Raw genomic sequence first — 17,662 nt, forward strand, 5'->3', positions numbered from 1 at the left:
CATCTCTTTCATGGTTTAGGACACTGAGAACTAAAATTTCCCTTGTGTATGCTGCAGTCCTGCTATAGTTATTACCTAAGTAGGCAGACAGGCAGCAAATAAAACCCATTAGAAGACAGGAAGAGGAGCGATAGGTTATCAGGAAGTTGTTGGTGGGGTGAGCAATCATATAAGGTTAAAGGGTACACCAGAACAAGAAAATTAGGAAGATGAATTCAAATACTGGTGATGAGGGTTGCCAATCTGTTTATGAATCCCCAAAGTTTATGATGTTCCCTTGCCTGTGAGCTGTCTTTACCCAGAATGAGAATGGAGAGCTCAAGATTGTTCCAATTCTTGGAATCCTGTGTTCCTGGTTAGCCTCCAGAGAAAAGGAATTTGTTTTTGGTCTTTATTATAATTTCAGATTCATGACTAGGAGTGTGAACTTCAACCTATTAGATAATATTGTTTCCACTTCATAGCAGTGGCATTCTTTTTATTTCTGGGCCTAAAGGCTGAGGACCTAACTAACATGGACTTTTTTTTTTTTTCTCTATCACAGCCAAGGCTATTTCTAATTAAAGACCATGCTGTTTTGGTATATACATTTCTTAAGCACTGTCTTTTCCCAGACAGGTATCCTTAACTATAATGGTAAAGTTAATGCCTCCCGGAAGTTAACAGTTAATGTTCTTCATGCTGGGATTTCCTTTGTTATTAAAGATTTCCCCATAGTTTGACTGTGTTTCAGGTATGGAGTTACTTTTCAGTTCACAATTTAGTAATCCTGAAGGGCTAGGTGGAATGGAAGTGGGGAGTTTCTCAAGTGAGTAAATATTCAACCATTCCAGGGGAGAGGTGAAACTGCTAAGTCTTTTGGTTGTCTGGGAGGCAAGGTGAGCATTTCTGGACACGCTGGTTAAGTTTACTGTCCAGGTGTGGCATTTCTCATCTATAGGGATACTTTTAATGTTCCTGTAACCTTAAGAATACTCTCAAGTGAACATTTACTTCAAGGTAGGGTTGAAAGACTTTGGGGGAAGTATGACATCCAGAGGAATTGCTGGTGGTACTCTACCACTCCTCCCCATGTGCAGCCATCTCCATTTCCTGTCCACCCACTTTTCATTTTCTGTTTTTCACTCACTGCCCAGCTTGCATGCATTAGGCCTACCAGAGGTATTGATTGCTTAATCCTACAGGATATTTAGAGTTACTCATGCTTCCTAGTTTTGAAGGGTAATAGAGGCAACTGAGAAGACAAATGTCTATTCCAGATCCTCAACTTACTGGGCAAGAGGTGAGGGAAGAAGGAAAATAACCATGCTTTCTTACTACTAAGGAGATTTTAATTTATGTTGTGTGGGGTACAAGAGATTCCTTTACTGGTCTAGGAAGGGCAGGAAGTCTCAACACTTCATTTCATCCTCTTCCCTCATATCCTCAGACATGCTTTTGGTGATGACATTTCTGAGCTCAGCTGCAGATGGTGTCTGTGGGAAGTAAAGCTTGGTGAGTGAGAAGAGGGCCCTGCTATCCATAAGAAAGCAGATGAGGATTGCTTTGATGCCCTGGTGATTAATCACTAAAGTGCCAAAACGCTTTGGCCACTGAATTGCTCTCCTACCTATTTCAAAAGTTAGTCCAAGGCTGAGAGAAAGGGACTGATAATGAAGTTTGTCTTTAATACTCTCTAGATGGGTGCTTGTTAGTGAAACTTCTCAATTTGTAGCCCATAGCCACAGCATACTTCTCTAGAATAAGAGAATATAGCCATAAAGCAAGTTCACTTAGACATAGTTTTCCTAGGACTTGGAAATAGATGGATTTTTAGGTGGTTTTGCTCTGGTGTGGTTGTAAACAATAGATAATGTTGATAGTTCCAAAGGAATGAAGGGCATTTTATCCAAGCCAAACCATCTGTACAGGGATGCAGCATGGAGAAGCCCCACAAAGGCTACAATGTAACAGAGCTAAGTGAAAAACAAAGCTTGGGTCTTGGAGGATGTTTTTTCTTTACCTTCAGGAGCCTATTCTGATGGCTGTCTGAGGGAGCGGATCCTTTTACCTCCTCTGTCTCAGAACTACAACAATACATACCTTGTAGGTGAGGTGAGGATCTGCTTGTAGACAGATAACCCTCCCACCAAGGGTAATGCAATTTTGAATGCTTTTGGGCCCTGGAAAAAAGAAGCTGAATTCAAAGACTTAGAGAAAACTTAGAGGAGTCTGATCCCTTTTATAAATTCAGGAACTTCTGAGTGTGGCCTTATTACCACTATTTGTATTTTATGTTAGGGAGCCAAAGGCCTCACACAATACGAAGCAATATGAGAAGGAGATGTAAATAAGGGGAAGAAGGAGATCTGTAGAGCAGTCTGTTAGCTGGGCTGCAGAAAGACACTTAGGGTATACTTGCTTTTAAAGAATACATAGAGATATGGGGTGAAAGGAAGAATTATGGTTGGGCTAGTTAAAAGGGATAACTGCCTTAAGTTTCACAGTTCATTTTAGGGAGCCCCCATTAAAGGAACACTTGAGTAAAGAGTTCCTTTTGATTACAGTAGTGTTACCTTTATGGTTGGAGGATGGGCCTAAGAACCTTAGGTTGGGAGATTTTTTGAAGATGTTTTCACTTAGGGAAGCTTGGTTATATCAGGCAAATAACATTGGGAAATTTTGCCTCCCACTGCTACCTATGTAGTTCAAGAGAATAATTAAGAAATGAGGAAGGGATGATATGGATGCATCACTTTAAAAAAGTTACTTGTATTTTTGGAATTTTAAAACTCCTGAAAGTGGTTTTGTGTATTTTAGGCTAATCTGGAAATCAGGGTTATTCCTCTCTCCTTTTTTTTAGATCCAAGTGAAGGTGGTGCATAGAAGAGTAAACAAACCAGAATATGTGAATTATGAAGAGTCACAGACTGTTAGAACTACAAAAGGACATTAGTTTGTCTAGTTCAATGCTGTCTAGCCAGTGAACAAATAGGCCCAGAAAGGTTGAGAACCTGTGGTTTGGGGAAGAAGGAGGGAGAGAATAGGAACTAATGTTGTCCGGGAACTCACCATGTGTCAGGCACTGTGCTAAATGCTTTACTTTTATTATCTTGATCATCAAGCACCTTGAGGCCAAAGGATGGAAGGAGTAAAAGGAAAATCCCTCTTATTATTCTAAGCAGTAAGTAGGTGATAAAGGGGAGTGGCAGATCACTATTTCCTGTCTAACTACATAGGGTTAAACTACAGGAATTGAAGAGTCAGTGTTTGAGAGTGAGGTTAATCTAAGGAAGTACTCACTAAATAGTTGAAACTCATGATTAACTTCTCTATTTCAGGGGACGTTCCAAAAATGTGATGGTCAGAGGTAGGCTAGAGGCAGAGCTAGTTGAGAACAAGATTACTTTTGGCTTTGGGGTTGATTTGCATTCTAGAAAATCAGTCCACAACCTGAGAATATAGATTAATCTTACAAATAAGGAACAAAGTGGGGCATCTCATCCTATGGGGTGGTCAAAGAAAATAGTGTTTATATCCTAAGAATCAAGGAGATAAATGTCTTTGGTGACTGTGCTTGTTTTGGGGTTTTTGTTTTGTAGCACACTTTGAAGTCATGAAACAATTTATAATTTTGGAAAGACTCGGTATCAAGTTCAATGTTGATAGGAGCAGGTGGCAGCCTGAACATTGCTATTGAGAATGAGATTTTATTCCTTGTAGTTGTTTGATATGATATCCCAAGTGTTGTACCATGAGGGCTACTTCAGTAGGGACCAGTAATGTCATTAGCAGAGTCATGTCCTGAGTACAGGACAACTTCTGGGGAAGATTAAGGGAGGATCTCAGTTTTTAAAGAAGCTTCTGGATCAAGTGAGTTGGGTCTTATACTTGGGTGAGAAGTAAGGAATCAGTATAAGTCAGGACATAAGGCAGGCTATAAAATAAAATAGTAACCTAGTACAGAAGTAGCCAGAGCCAAGAAATAATTCAAAAAGTTAGAATTAACCAGAAAAGATTCTTTGAAAGTAAAGAAGATAGGGGAACAGATGAGGTGTTCAGATGAAGAAAACTTACAGAAGAATGTTTATGTGTGTTTTGTGCAGAAGGCTATGAATGAGCTACTCAGGGTGGTAAAGGAGAAGAATATTAAGAAATAAAGTTGGAGGAGCAGTCTTGTGGGCCTGAATGAGGAGTTCGGATTTGATTTGGTAAGCATTAGCAGGAAGCAGAGTATGATGGAATGAATATGATGTTGAGGACTTTCGCAGATGTACTGGGTCAAGGAAGCTGGCTATCTTGGTAGGATACTTTTGTTCTTGTCCAGATATGGGGCCCTGAGGGCCTGCACTAGAGTGGGACAAAGAGAATGAGAAAAAAAGAAGGGGGTCCATAGGAGTTAGCAAGGCTTGATGATAGTTTGGATGTGAGAGATGACCCCAGGACATTAATCCTGTTGATGGTGGTGAGAGCTTGGAAAGGGGTAGCTGCTTTGTTTTTAAGAATTGGGAAGTGTTTACTTCATTAACCAATTGATAGGATACGTCTTTGTTTAGTATTTCAAGGTCTGCGGGGGGGAGCAGTCAGCACCCCTAGGAAATAGCGAAGTGTGTGGTGTGCGTCCAGATGATCATCTGCACTCTGCCCTGGGCAGGTGGGAGATCCAGGTGAAAGAGAGCTTATTGCTGGGGTGTTCCCGCAGACTTCAAGAATGCTATCCCTCTCCAGATCTAGGAAAGAAAATAGTTTTTTGCCAGTTTCTTCCCCTTTAATGCTTTGAAAATGGGATATGACTAGCCTGTGGCAGCATGTGCCTGTGGATGCACAATTCTCTGGCTTGTTTCTTGGAAGGCCTTTTTCTGTCCCTCCCTGGGGGTCATTTGTATCTCTGGTTCCTGCTCCCAGAGCCATAAAGTGGGAGCCCCCATTTATTAATTGGGTTGGGATTGGGGAGGGGGTCCACGGGGGACTCTTTAGTGCAGCAGGCGGGGGTCTTCCCGAATGAGCCCATTAGCCAGCCCCAATGGCAGCTGAAACGGGGCCGCAGCCAAGTCCTCTCCGTTTCAAAAACCCTCCATCGCCTGCAGCAGATCAGAACAAGGCCTGCGGGAGCCCTTAGCTTCTGATTGCAGCTGTGAGGAAGGACAAAACAATTTATAGGAAGCCAAGTAGCTCCTGTCTCACTATTTCTTCCTTTCTGACTTTGGGGAGGGGCAAGACTGGGATGTGGTCCCCCCACACTCCATAGCTTCTTACAAGGCAGGTATAGGCCTACAGTAGGAGAGAACAGTAGTGAGTGTATTTGTGCTGATGGGACATTTATGTCAATGCTCTGGATGTGTTTACACATGTGCTTGCTTTTTTCTTCCATCCACATGCAGTTGTATTTGATACATGGTCCTCCCTGGGGCAAAGCCAAGCGTGTGCTCAGATAGTCTCAGTTGTATGTTGGGCAGCATGCTTGTCACACTCTTTCTCCATGCATTGGCCTTGTTCCTTCTCTGCCTTGTCAAGATTCAGGGTTAGAGTTAGATCACCTTCTTAACATCTCTTCATAATAGAAGGAGTTTGGCACTGAAAGGAAGGCCTCCTACTGGGACTCCCTCATTTGTCCCTTTGTTTAAGCCCGCATGAGAAAAGCAGGCATCTCTAGGGGAGCTTCTTTCTGCAGTGGCCCAGAGAGAAGGTGTGAAGGGCAGGAACCCCTCACCTCCTGATAAAAGGAGGGGTTTCCTTCCTCACAGAATCACAGAGGGCCAGACCTAGAGAGGAACCCTAGAGATCACCTAATTCACTCTTTCAGTGTACAGAGTGGGAAACAGCTTTGGGGAAGGGTAATGTGTTGCCCACTGTCTCATAGTGAGTTAGTTGGTGGCAGCTAGCCAAGACTGGAGTCCAAGAGGCCAGAATCTTAACCTACTTGAGTAAAGAGCCCCTGACCTTAAGACTGCCAACTCCTGTGAGCACTGACCTTCCTCAGGAAAGAAAGGTGGGGCTGTGAGGTTTTGAGGGGGAAAGGTAGATTTGAAAAACATTAGTAGAAAAACTGAGAAGTCTTATGTGTTTTTACTTCAAAGACATCTCTCCATGACCAAATTGTACAATTGTAATTTTTATGTAGTCAGGAGCTCTGTTCACTGGGAACGCAAGTGGCAGCCACTGCCAAAGATCTTGATGCCCCCAGAGTTACCCCCAAGTTCCAGGAGCACTTTGCCACCAGCTCTGGGGTTTGGAAAGCAGAAGAAAAAAACCCTCTGATGCCCAGTGAGGAATTTACCCTAAATCTCAACTCGGGCTCTTTTGCATTACAATATAACTATAGAAAAGCGAAATCTGAAGGAAGGGAGGAAGAACATGCCTCACCTTCTAGGAAACTAAGGGGTCTCTGAATGAGAGAAGGCATTATGGAACTCTGAGTAAAATGAGTTATTCTCTGACATTACTGGGAAACGAGGTTGGAGGAGGGACCCCCTACTCCTCTCCCTTACTAAGTTTGAGTTGTCTGTTTTTTCTCCTTTGATGAGGCAGAAGGAAGGTGGTGTGGTGCCCCAGTGACCTAAGCCTTAAATAGTGTGTTTAGTGAACTGACAAGCACAGCAGGTTCTGAAGTTATCTCACTTTGGTGCTGAGACTATCCCTCTTTGGACCTCTCTGAGAGGTATCCCTTCTAGTGCTTATTTTCTGAGCATATGAGTGTGGGAGCCAGTGATGTGTATAGAGGGAAATGCTAAAGAATCTCTAAGCTGGAATCAGAGTCTTGGAGAGAGAAAGGTACCACTGGGCAGCTTAGAGATAGAGTTGTGAGCCTGGGTCAGAGGGGCAGTGGGTCTGCAAAAAGAACATTGTATGCTGATGACAAAGAAACAGATCCTAGTACATAACCTTTACATTTTCTCCAACACACCCCAATTGATAATATCTGGTCCCCATGCAGATTCCTCCCTACATAGGGAGTATGTATGTTAGACTGACTTGTCCAAATTGCATCAAGTCTGCTGTCCCCTCACAAACCTCCTTTCTGTCTGTTAGGATTTTCTTGTTTGTGTGTGTGTTTGTTTGTTTGTTTTTGCCTCCCAGTCTTTCTTGAAGAAGCTGTTTTGGACAAGGCGATAATGATCTGATCTAAAACTAGATGGCCTCCTCTTGAGTAACCTTCTTGCATTAACTTTACATTAACCTTGAACCTTCATCACCCTTTATAATTCTGAGTTTCTGGTTCTGCTGAATTTCTAATTTATCTCTTAAGTATAAGAATCATTGTTTTTAGGGACGCCTGGGTGGCTCAGTTGGTTAAGCGGCTGCCTTCGGCCCAGGTCATGATCCCAGCGTCCTGGGATCGAGTCCCGCATCGGGCTCCTTGCTCATCAGGGAGCCTGCTTCTCCCTCTGCTTCTGCCTGCCATTCTGTCTGCCTGTGCTTGCTCTCTCTCCCTCTCTCTCTCTCTCTGACAAATAAATAAATAAAATCTTAAAAAAAAAAAAAAAGAATCATTGTTTTTAGTTTATCAGACTGGGAGCTGGTTCCCAGGAGGTATGAGTGTTAGAGCAGTTGTAATTCTCTCTGAGAGCATACTTAAGGTTCATCTTAATCCTTCCAGGCTTTGTGAATTCAGGTTTGAGGGAATTGGAAGAGTGGTGACCATTACCATCACTGTTACCTACTAAGGCCATATTCCCTGGGTGAAAGACCAAATTTCTCTTTGGTGTCTAGTCCCTTGTCTCATGTCTAAAGTAACCTGTTATTTTCCTTTACAGGTGGCAGCAGCGGCAGGAAGGATGGCCCTTGAGGAATTTGGTGAAATCCATCAGTCACCTGGCATCTGGAGCTCGTGACGAGTTCAGTCTTTCATAGACTCTAAAACCAGGTAGGGACCTAAGACCAATCAGAGGTTTCAGGTACACTTTTGTAAGGAATCCCCCACCCCCACATACAACTAGTTTCAGGGAAGTTTCTTATTCCCAAGGAAGTTTCTTTTTTTTTTTTTTTTTTAAGATGTTATTTATTTATTTGACAGAGAGAGATCACAAGTAGACGGAGAGGCAGGCAGAGAGAGAGAGGGAAGCAGGCTTCCTGCCGAGCAGAGAGCCCGATGTGGGACTCGATCCCAGGACTCCGAGATCACGACCTGAGCCGAAGGCAGCGGCTTAACCCACTGAGCCACCCAGGCGCCCCATCCCAAGGAAGTTTCTTATTCCCAAGATCTCCAGAAAAGTTTCTCTGACTTTTTATTTGACAATATTATGGTATCCTACCTTCTCATTAACAATTTCTCCCCCTGGTTAGAGTAGGTGACCCTCTTTATTAATATTGACAGTCATTTCATTCCTCTTCTTTCCTCTTGGCCCACTTTGCTAATGGGTATTCCTCTTCAGTGGGATACTGATGTTGGTTACTCTTAGCCTCTCCTCTACAACACTCGTCCCACTTACCCATCACCACCACCACCACCACCACCACCACACACACACACACAAACACACATACACACACACACACACACACACACACACAGCCTTGCCTTCTTCCCCAAGAAGCTATTTTCTCTCCCTTTCTGAGTGGGATTGGGCATGCTGTCCCTTCTTACTGCCTCTCATCAATTTCTCTACCTCCTTTCCAGATTTGATGGGAGCTCCCACCTGTCCAGACAATATGCAAGACACAAGAAGTAGAGGCCCACAAGCCTGCTTCTCTCCAGCCTCATTGCCCAGAACCAGGCAGGTCATGAGTTTCCAGTGCTCACCCCACCCTTCTTGCTGCCAGGTAGGTGGCTCTTCTGTCTACCCACTAACCCCAAACAGGGTCGTATTTCTCCCTGGAAGTATTTTTCTCTGTTGTTAAATATCTCCAATAAGGGAAAGACCTTAGTGACTCACCTCTCTGCCTTGTGACTTCCAGTTTTAATCTTTAGCTGGATTAAATATCCACCCCTTTCCAATAGTTCAGAACGATTTCCCCCTTTTAGTGGGTGTGGAAATAAGGGACCAGTGAATATGATATTTCACCCTGGAGTGTAAGGATCCAATGACAGGCAACACTTCTCTTGGGGCTGAAAGTCTAAAGCCCCAGGTATCCATTCTGCCCAGTGGCCTGGCATACTTGGAGAATACCTGGATCTTTCGAGGGAAAGCTGTGTTTATCCGGTGTCTATTCCCAAGGACAAGGATCTCAGGCCCTGAGAATCTGTCTTTATTCATTCGCAGAACTCTCCGGGGAGTAAGAAAGGATTACTATACAGCAGAAACCAACCACCAGGGGCGCCTGGGTGGCTCAGTCCGTAAAGCGTCTGCTTTTGGCTCAGGTCATGATCCCAGGGACCTGGATCGAGGGTGGAATTGAGTCCCACATCAGGCTCGCTGTTTATTGGGGAGTCTGCTTCTCCCTCTGCCTGCTGCTCCACTTGTCTCTCTCTATGACAAATAAATAAATAAAATCTTAAAAAAAAAAAGAAAAGAAAAGAAACCCATCATCAGGTGATAGTGTCTGGAGTTCAGGTGGCATAGTTCACGTGGCAGGTCTTATCCAGGATCTGTAAAAAGTTGGTAGGGATGCCACAGCCACTCCTGCCATTGGATGTGACATCAGCTTACCTTTTGCTTTTAGGCCTCCTCTCTCAGCAGTTCCTCTCTTACCCCTGCAAGCCAGACAGCACAAGCAGCAGCCCTAGCAGGTGCCAGCCCTGGATAATGTACACCCTCCCTGGTTGACACATACCTGGGATGCAGGATGGATGGGAATGCAGGAGATGTCCCTCGAAGTGGTCGACTGGTAGTACTTTCATGACTCAGAGATCATCAACATTCATAATTCTGTCCTTCCAGACGTCAGTCTTGGTGACTGATCCCTCAAAGCTGCAGGGCCACTTGGGCAGCTGCAGTCTTGGTTTCTGCCACACGAGGGTGCTGCTGACCAATTAAAACTCCTGCCCCTTAGCAGACAGGAGTTTGGGTGACAGGGGCACCCTTTCCTCAAGACAGGGATCAGAAACAATCTGAGAGAGCCTGAGAGCCAGGCCCCAAGAAGCCAGAAGAATGATTAATACCACTTTCTCTTCCTTAGAAATGGCCTGAGACCCTGAACAGTCTGCCCTAGTGGCCTGACATCTCAGTATGTTTCCATCTGAACTCAGGAAGCCTCCAGCTCTGGGCATCAAACATCTTGCATAGGTGCTTTTCTCCCTCAGGGTGTAATAGGTTTCAGCTGTCTCCAACACCTCGACTGTCTCCCTGCCTCTTAAACAGTCACTTTCTAGTCCAGAGGGTAGGGGTACCTTTGGTTTCCAGAGAAAAAAAATCTCACAATTGTTGGGAGAGAAGTATCTTTCTTAGTGAGAGAGTGTTGGGGAGAGGGCTGAGAATGGGAAAGTTCAGGCTTCTGTGTGCCATCACCTCCCCTATCACAGACCTGGAGAACTCAAGATGGTCCAGTGGACGTTTGCAGCTTGAGTGGCTGGAGGACACCTCAAAAAAAGGTGTCAGAAAGCCAGGTGGGGAAGGGGATGCCTTGGCCCATGAGCTTTAAACTGACCCTGTATGGGGCCCTTTTGGGGGTGAGGTATCCCACAATTGATCCTCAGTCTTCATGAAGCCCTTCCAGGCTGAATAGGCTAAGGGAGATGACAGAGGTTCTCCTCCTCCCTCCTACCCCCGTGCCCGAGGGCCCCTCCCCAGGAGGACAGCTTGATTAAACAGTCGGTGCTGCTGGAATTACTGCACAGCTGGCGCTCCCCCCAGCACCCCGAGCAGAGCAGCAGCGCAGATTAAAATCTCCAATTAGCGTTAAAGTGAAGTGAGGAGGTACTGAGGCTGCCAAGGAGGCCAGGCGGGGGCCCTGGGTCGGCAGACACCCCCACTGGTGCCTGGGTTCTGAGCTCCACCCCCCAGTCATCTCTTCTTTCCTAGCTCTTCTCCCAACAGCTCTCAGTGCCCACTAGCTTTGCATTGCTGGGGCCACAGGACTTTCTGGGGGCAGAGGGTGGAGCAGATGCCTTACCTGACAAAATGCTGGGGACACTGTAAGTGTGAAGGAAAATGAGCGATCAGTGCTTGTCAGGGGAGACCCTGCTCACAGCGTGCCAGGCAGCCAGGTTGAGGTGACTTCACACGCCTGCCGCTGCTTTTTGCCTAGAGAAAGGGCAAACAGGACAGGTCCTCCAGACCCAGACCCTCTTACCTCTAAGGTGCTGGGTGTTGTGGTGCCCACACAAACATCCATCCTGGTATATTTTTTATTATCTGACCTATCTGCTCCCACCCAAATTATGGCTCTGTTTTTCCTCATACCCTCTGTTATTCTCAGCTTTCTTGTAGGTAGGGGTAGGCACAGCCTAGCTTGAGAGCATCGCCATGCCCTGCCACCTGGGTCCCAGCCGGCTTCTCATTACCTTCTTTGCAGTTTGGGGAAGAGCAGGGATATGCCAAGAATGGAGGCCTCAGACTCTCCCAACCTCCAAACATCATACCCCATCCTAAGGGCCCTCTACCATTTACACTTCTGCCCTTCACTCACCAAGCCCAGAAGGAGGGCAGCACAGCAGCCACACCCTCTGACTTCCCTCTGCCCCTTTAAGGGAAATGGAGGTGGGTACCCAGCTGACTGAACCTACTCACACCTCCAGAAATTAGACACCAGGGCAAAGTGCCACCCTCCCAGGCTGGCACATGCTACCCTGGCAGAGGTTCAAATAACACCACCCCCCTTCATCCTCCCACCCCGATGTCTTCCTCTTCTCTCTCCTTCTTTCTTCCTCTCTCTCTCTTTTTTTTTTCTCAGCTCAAAGCACAGCTGAGCCTTAAAAGGAAGGGGGAGACCAAGCTGGGGCAGGGGGGTGGAGAGCTCCAATAGCACGTTTTCACCTGCCATTTAATTGGATGTATTTTTAATTAATGGGACCTCAGGGACCAACATGAGACAATCTGATCTCTGAATAGGGACAGGGGAGGGATTGGGTTAGGGAGGAGGATTGGGCCACTGGGTGCGGTTACTGGGAACCCAGGCCCATCAATCACTGGCCACTTTGCGCTCTGGCATGGGGAATAGTGAGGTTGGAGGAGGAGGGGTGGTGCTGGGGTTAGTTGCCAGGATTTCCCCCCAACTGCCAGGACCTCCAAAAAAGGATAGAACTATACTAGTTGACTTGGGTCTGAGGCCCAAAATTGCAGCCAGGATATTAGGTAAGGCAATTTTCTTGCTCTCAGGATTTTGTCCAGTTGGGCCTGTCCCTGTGAAAGATGTAAAACTGAAAGGAAAGTAGGGACAGAGTTTTGAGGTCCTTGAAGAGAGAGGGCAAGAGCTAGGGACCATAGAACCAGAGACTGTGTGAGAGGAAAGAGGAGGGCAGGGTTTAAAGATATTTCTGAATGTTTAGACAAAGGAGAAATGCCCTGGAGGTTACATGCAAAGCATGTAAGGCCTGATGCCTTTGGGGTGTGACTCATAGAAACTTACTGCTGCAAGGGAGAGAACTTGGAGTTCATCTTGCCAAACACTTCACTTTACAGATGTGGAAATGGAGACCCAGAGAGGAAAAATCAATTGAATCCTGTCCTGGAGTTGCTTTGTGTTCCTGGCTTCAGAGAGTTCCTGGGAACCCAAGGAAAGGTAGGTAGGTAGGTAGGTAGGGCTTGGGGAGGGAAGTCAAGGGAAGAGGATTGGCAGGATTGTTACTAGAGTCTCATATCTCTGGCCTCCAAGACAGAAGCAAGTGAGGGGAGTCAGGCAGATGCATTGTTGGAGGAATGCTTCCCTCATACACCTACTTCCAGAGGTCATCTCATGTGTTCCCCTGCTTCCAAGTAGACAGATCCCTGAGATCCCCCCACTCTCATGGGATTTTACTATACTCTGTAAAGTCCACAATGTATCAACTACCCTAGTTCCTTAACTAGGAAATAAGTTTTGCAAGGGTGACTAAATATTGAGCTCTTTTGAGATCTTATTACAGGTTTCCCTGTCACAGTATAAACTGCTAGAAAAAATTATGCCGAAGAGTGGTCTTACACCTCTTGTCCCATGTCTAGGCCTAAAACAGAGAGGGTTAAAAGTCAAGGCTCTGAAGGCTGAGTCAGAAATGCCTCTGTATTCATGTGGTGCCATGGCCCCAGAGCACTTAGTCAAGCCCTATCTGACTTTGTGTAGTGTTGGTGCACAATGGAGAGGAAGGAGTGTTTCCAGCTGTCCACATCCCCACTCACTGTTCAGACACTAGGGTTAAGGAGGGAAAGAATGAAGGAGAAAAGGGGCTTTCCCACCAGGTTGCCAAAGGTGGTATTTCCTGGCATTTTCTTCCTTCCTTAAGAAAATTCAAGATTCTTTGTTCTGTGCTTCATGAGACTAAGTTGGAGTCAGGCAAGGGTGGGCACAGAGCATGGAAAGCAGTGTGGATAGAAACTTCATTACACTTTCCAAGCCATCACACCTTTCCCCTACTCCCAGAATTATCTTCTCTCTTAGTATCCCATTTTTTTAAAAAGATTTTATTTATTTATTTGACAGACAGAGATCACAAGTAGGCAGAGAGAGACGGAGAAGCAGGCTTCCCGCTGAGCAGAGAGACTGATGCGGGACTCAATCCCAGGACCCTGGGATCATGACCCGAGCCGAAGGCAGAGGCTTTAACCCACTGAGCCACCCAGGTACCCCTAGTATCCCATTTTATATCCCCAAAGTCCCTGAGGAAAAGCAGGATGTGCCTCTCTAAGTGACCCACATTCACCCTGTCTTACATTTAGACCTTCAGGATCATCTCCTTGCCTTCTCTACAAACAATAAATGAGAAGGACCCCTCACATCCCCTCAAGACAGTCTGGAAAGAATCCATCTGCCTCTTCCCCTGCTTCCAAGGGCCTATAGTAGTGGGATCTGGGAGGAGAACTGTGCCAGGAAATTGAAAAGGAAGATTCTCTTGTCTGGGAAGGTCCAGGAGGAGCCTGAAAAGGGGGAGAATATGGAGAGGGGAAATTTGGGAGCTGAGGCCTGTAGTCCCATCTGTGGGGCTGGCTGCCTAACCCAGGGTAGGCCGTTCATACTGACTATTATTCACAGGATTTATTAGAGGCTCTTGTTTACAGAGCTACTGTTTCTCCTTTGAAATACAGAGCAGGAGCAGTGGAGAAGAACAGCAAAGAAGAAGGGGAGAGGGTGTCAGGCTTTCGGTAGGCCCTTTCTTACCCCTTTTCCACCCCTGCTCCATCCCTGCTCCAATATTGGAGGGTCCAAAAGGCCCTTAAAGCATTCAGTCTAGATCCTGGATGTTTCTCTAAGGAGCAGGGCTTCCCTCTCCAAAGTCCCACTGGCCCTGCCTCACAATCCCAAGGTTTAGGCAGGATGCCACATCTAGAGCCCTGGAGTCAGAGCCTGGAGCCTGGAGTCCAGAAAGATTGCTGAGCCTTTGCTGGGAAAGAGGAACAGACTTGAAGTAAGTGGGAGGCAGAGGTAGCAGCACCCAGAATGCCCTGCACTTTGGAGAAAAAGGAGCTCTGTATTGGCCCAGGGTTTAGCTTTTACTCTGACGGGACTCCTCCTTTCCTCCTTCTCCCTCAGTGTATCCCATGGGTTGGTGAGAGTTCTGGATGTCTGAACCTCCCACCTGACACCTCAAAAGTTGTTATACATATCCCCTCTCTAGTTCCCCAGGCCAGGGAGGAGGGGAAAGAAGGCATCTCAGAGGTGGCAGTGCTGTGCTGTCTATCTGTCAGCACCCAGGGAGGCCAAGGAGAAGAAACGGTGACCAGAGAGGGAACCAGGAGGTGATGCCTGCTCTTGAAACAGTCTCTTTATCCCATCCTCTCCAGCACCCCCTCTCACATGCTGACAAGGCTGTGTGCCCAAGTGTGCCAGCTCTCCTGGCTGGCAGTCCTGCTCTGCCATGCAGGCATCCGGCTCTCTGCTCCGGCACAGAGCACATGCTGGGGTCTCTTACACTCCTTTGCTCACTCATCTCAGTCTGTCTGTGTTGCAGATTCCTAGGGATGAAAGAGGAAGCTGTGGCCCTGTGAGTAGGAAGATGGTGGGCTTGGGGTCCTTTGGGTGCATATCTGCCTCACTGGAGGGCAAGGAAGGAGAAGGCTCCTGGCAGCTCCCCTGAGCTCAGGGTTCTGGTGACTCATAGCAATGGGGGCAGCTCATGAAAACATCAGAGGGGAAGGGGGCCCAGGCTTGTTGGAGCTCTATTTTTACCCCAGTTCTCCCCAGCTCTGAGCTATGTGGATGAGGTTCTCTCATCTGAACTGTGGGGCAAGGAGAGGCTCCAGCTATGAAAGAATAGAGGGAAATGGGACAGAAGAGATTAGGGGAGGTTGAGCATTCCCAGAAAGAGGCTTTCCATTGAGAAAAGGATAGGTGAAGCTGGTAGTACCCTGTATATCCACTGGCTGCACAGAGGGTCCTGGGCATTCACATGTGCAGGCAGACACAACTCCTCCTCGGAAGGATTGCCACTTAGTCTCACTACTCTCTTCCCTGGAAACAGATGCCGTAGATCATCAAAGATGCCAATTGCCTCTTCCCTCACAGGCCAGGTGGGCAGTGTACATCTTCCCTACTCTGAGTCACGGGGATGAGAGGATATTGTGTTTGAGATCACATCAGCAGAAAGGGGCCAGAAGGTGGACCAGGAGAACCATTCATGCCTCTGACTTCAGTCCAAGGGACCTCCTTGTTTCAGCAAAGGGAAACAGGGATCTTTGGTACAGGTGTATCCAGACAATAGTGCAGTGAAAGATGGGCTAAGTAGGAGGAGAGTTCTCTGACAGAGCCCATTTTCATTTGCCTATTTCATTGCTCACAGCCCTCCAGCTTGGGGTGAGGGGGTGCTCTCTGTTGGGCTGCTTCTGGAGATCCAGAGATGGTTTTGATTGGAGAAAGTGATAGACCAGTCACTTTTCATTCTTCACTCTTCCTCTAGGGAGACAGACCTTCTCTACTCCCCCAGCTCTCTCTGGCAACATTGGGAGCCCAGGGCCCCCCGCTGGAATACTGATAATAAAGCTCAGTCCTGAACTGAGCCAACACATCACTGGGCTCTGGTATAGAAATGGTGCTGTGAGGGGAGCCTGGGTGCCCCAGGTGGGTATAGGCAAGTGTGGGGAGTTTAGACCCAGGAGAGATAGTAGAATCACTCCTCAATACCACACACTCTTCCTCTTTCTCAAACTTTCTCCTTGGCCTCCCTTTTCTTCTACCTCCCTTCAGCTAGCTCCACTCCTGGCCACCTCACTCCTTTGAGTCTGAGAAGATATGGTAAATAGTTGTCTGTTCCCTACATTTTTCTCTCTCTTCCTCTACTCCCAAGTTCCAGCCAAGAGTTACCCCACTTGAACTCTTTGTACTAGTGAATGCCATCAGGATCTGAACCCAGAATCCCCAGCCTTTGCTGCCGCCCCCCAACTCTGAGAATGCCACTCTGACTCTGAAACTGACTCTTTAGTGCTCACCCTCCCCACCAGGGTAACCAGGCCAAGACTGGTATGTCCACTAACAACAAGGCCCCTGACCTGAGGCAGAGGGCTGCTCCAAGGGTGCAATGAGGCCCGGCCCTAAATGCAAGTATGCCTGTGCATTGGGCACACTGGTTTATTAGTGTTATTTCAGCATTGTGATGCAGAGAGAGTAAGTGTAACAGCTGCTCCTTGCTTGCAGTGTTTATTGTTACCTAGAGACAACCTCCTGGCTTTTTCCCAGCTCCCCCTCCCCCCCAAGCCCAACCCCCTCCCTGCCAACAGTCCTACTCTCCCCACACTGATGAGAAATTTATAGCTTGCCCATACCATGCCTTTAACCCTCTCCTGTCCATAGGGTAGGTGGGGCAAGGGAAGCCAAAGAGAGCAATGGGCATGCTCGGGCCCCACCAGGGTAGAATGGTGTGCAGAGGAAGGGAGGAAGGGAGGAAGGGAGGACACTGCCCCTCCCCAATCTGTGTGTCCAGACTCAGGCTCTGATTGCCCTCCCGGCTCTCATGTTGAGAGAAAAGAGCTTTGGATCCCAGCATCCTCCTTATAAGATGATTCTCTTCCCTGGGCATCTCTAAGCCCCCCCAGTTGGTCTGCCTGGTCCTGAACAAGGACAGTGAGGTGGTATTAAAACAGGATTAAATGTGGAGAGGCAGAATCCCCAGCCCTCTCCTTTCTGTAGAGATGTCATATCAAGACTAACAAGAGACTGTGGCATGAGGGATGCTGGCCAGACCTTCCCAACTAGGTAAATGTCAAACATGAAACTGGTTGATGAGTCAGGTGGGAGAAACTACCTACTCTATCTTTACCCCAAGCCAGCTCTCAGGTCCCAAGAGATTCCCAGGCCATTCTCCAAGCTGGTCTCCTTGGTCTGGTTAGGCTACTCCCTTCTGCTCTTCTTCCTGACCCATTTTCTCCTGCTTATCTTTTGGTTTGATAGCTTGGATTAAATCCAAGAGACCAAGAGGACTGAAACATCTTAGTCATAGCCTCAGCAGAATTGGGGAAAGAGAAGCTCCTCCAATCCCTCCTGTATAGGACCTTTCATGGAAGGGTACCATGTCATATATTCAGCTGTTCCCACTGGAAATAAGAGAGTTTGAAGAGGGATTGGATTTTAGCAAAAAAAGATAGAGGGCAGACATATGGAAAAACTTACTCATGGGATAGGAAACTTCAGAATGGGGATACTTCAGATATATATATATATATATATATATATATATATATATATA

General features: G+C 46.9%; 1 protein-coding gene across 9 annotated transcripts in view; it reads left to right on the top strand.

Moving 5' to 3' along the window:
- Positions 1 to 17,662, top strand: part of LOC111151809 (cyclin dependent kinase 12) — an 80,317-nt gene that overhangs the window by 54,474 nt on the left and 8,181 nt on the right. For 5 of the 9 annotated variants that reach the window (XR_002640876.1, XR_002640878.1, XR_002640877.1 and 2 more), the window contains exons 15-17: positions 7,734 to 7,843; positions 8,597 to 8,739; positions 12,477 to 12,576. Coding sequence is in view for 1 of the 9 variants with exons in the window: in XM_022510023.1 (XP_022365731.1) it covers positions 7,734 to 7,765 (32 nt within the window). In the remaining 8 variants the exon portion in view is untranslated. Of the gene's footprint in view, positions 1 to 7,733; positions 7,844 to 8,596; positions 8,740 to 12,476; positions 12,581 to 13,470; positions 13,497 to 17,662 lie in introns of those variants that run through there. The other 4 variants (XR_002640882.1, XR_002640883.1, XR_002640879.1 and 1 more) reach the window with 4 other exon arrangements.

Source organism: Enhydra lutris, unplaced genomic scaffold (genome assembly GCF_002288905.1).
Source record: "Enhydra lutris kenyoni isolate GAN:26980312 unplaced genomic scaffold, ASM228890v2 scaffoldscaffold26, whole genome shotgun sequence".
In the NCBI taxonomy this organism is placed as follows: Eukaryota; Metazoa; Chordata; class Mammalia; order Carnivora; family Mustelidae; genus Enhydra; species Enhydra lutris.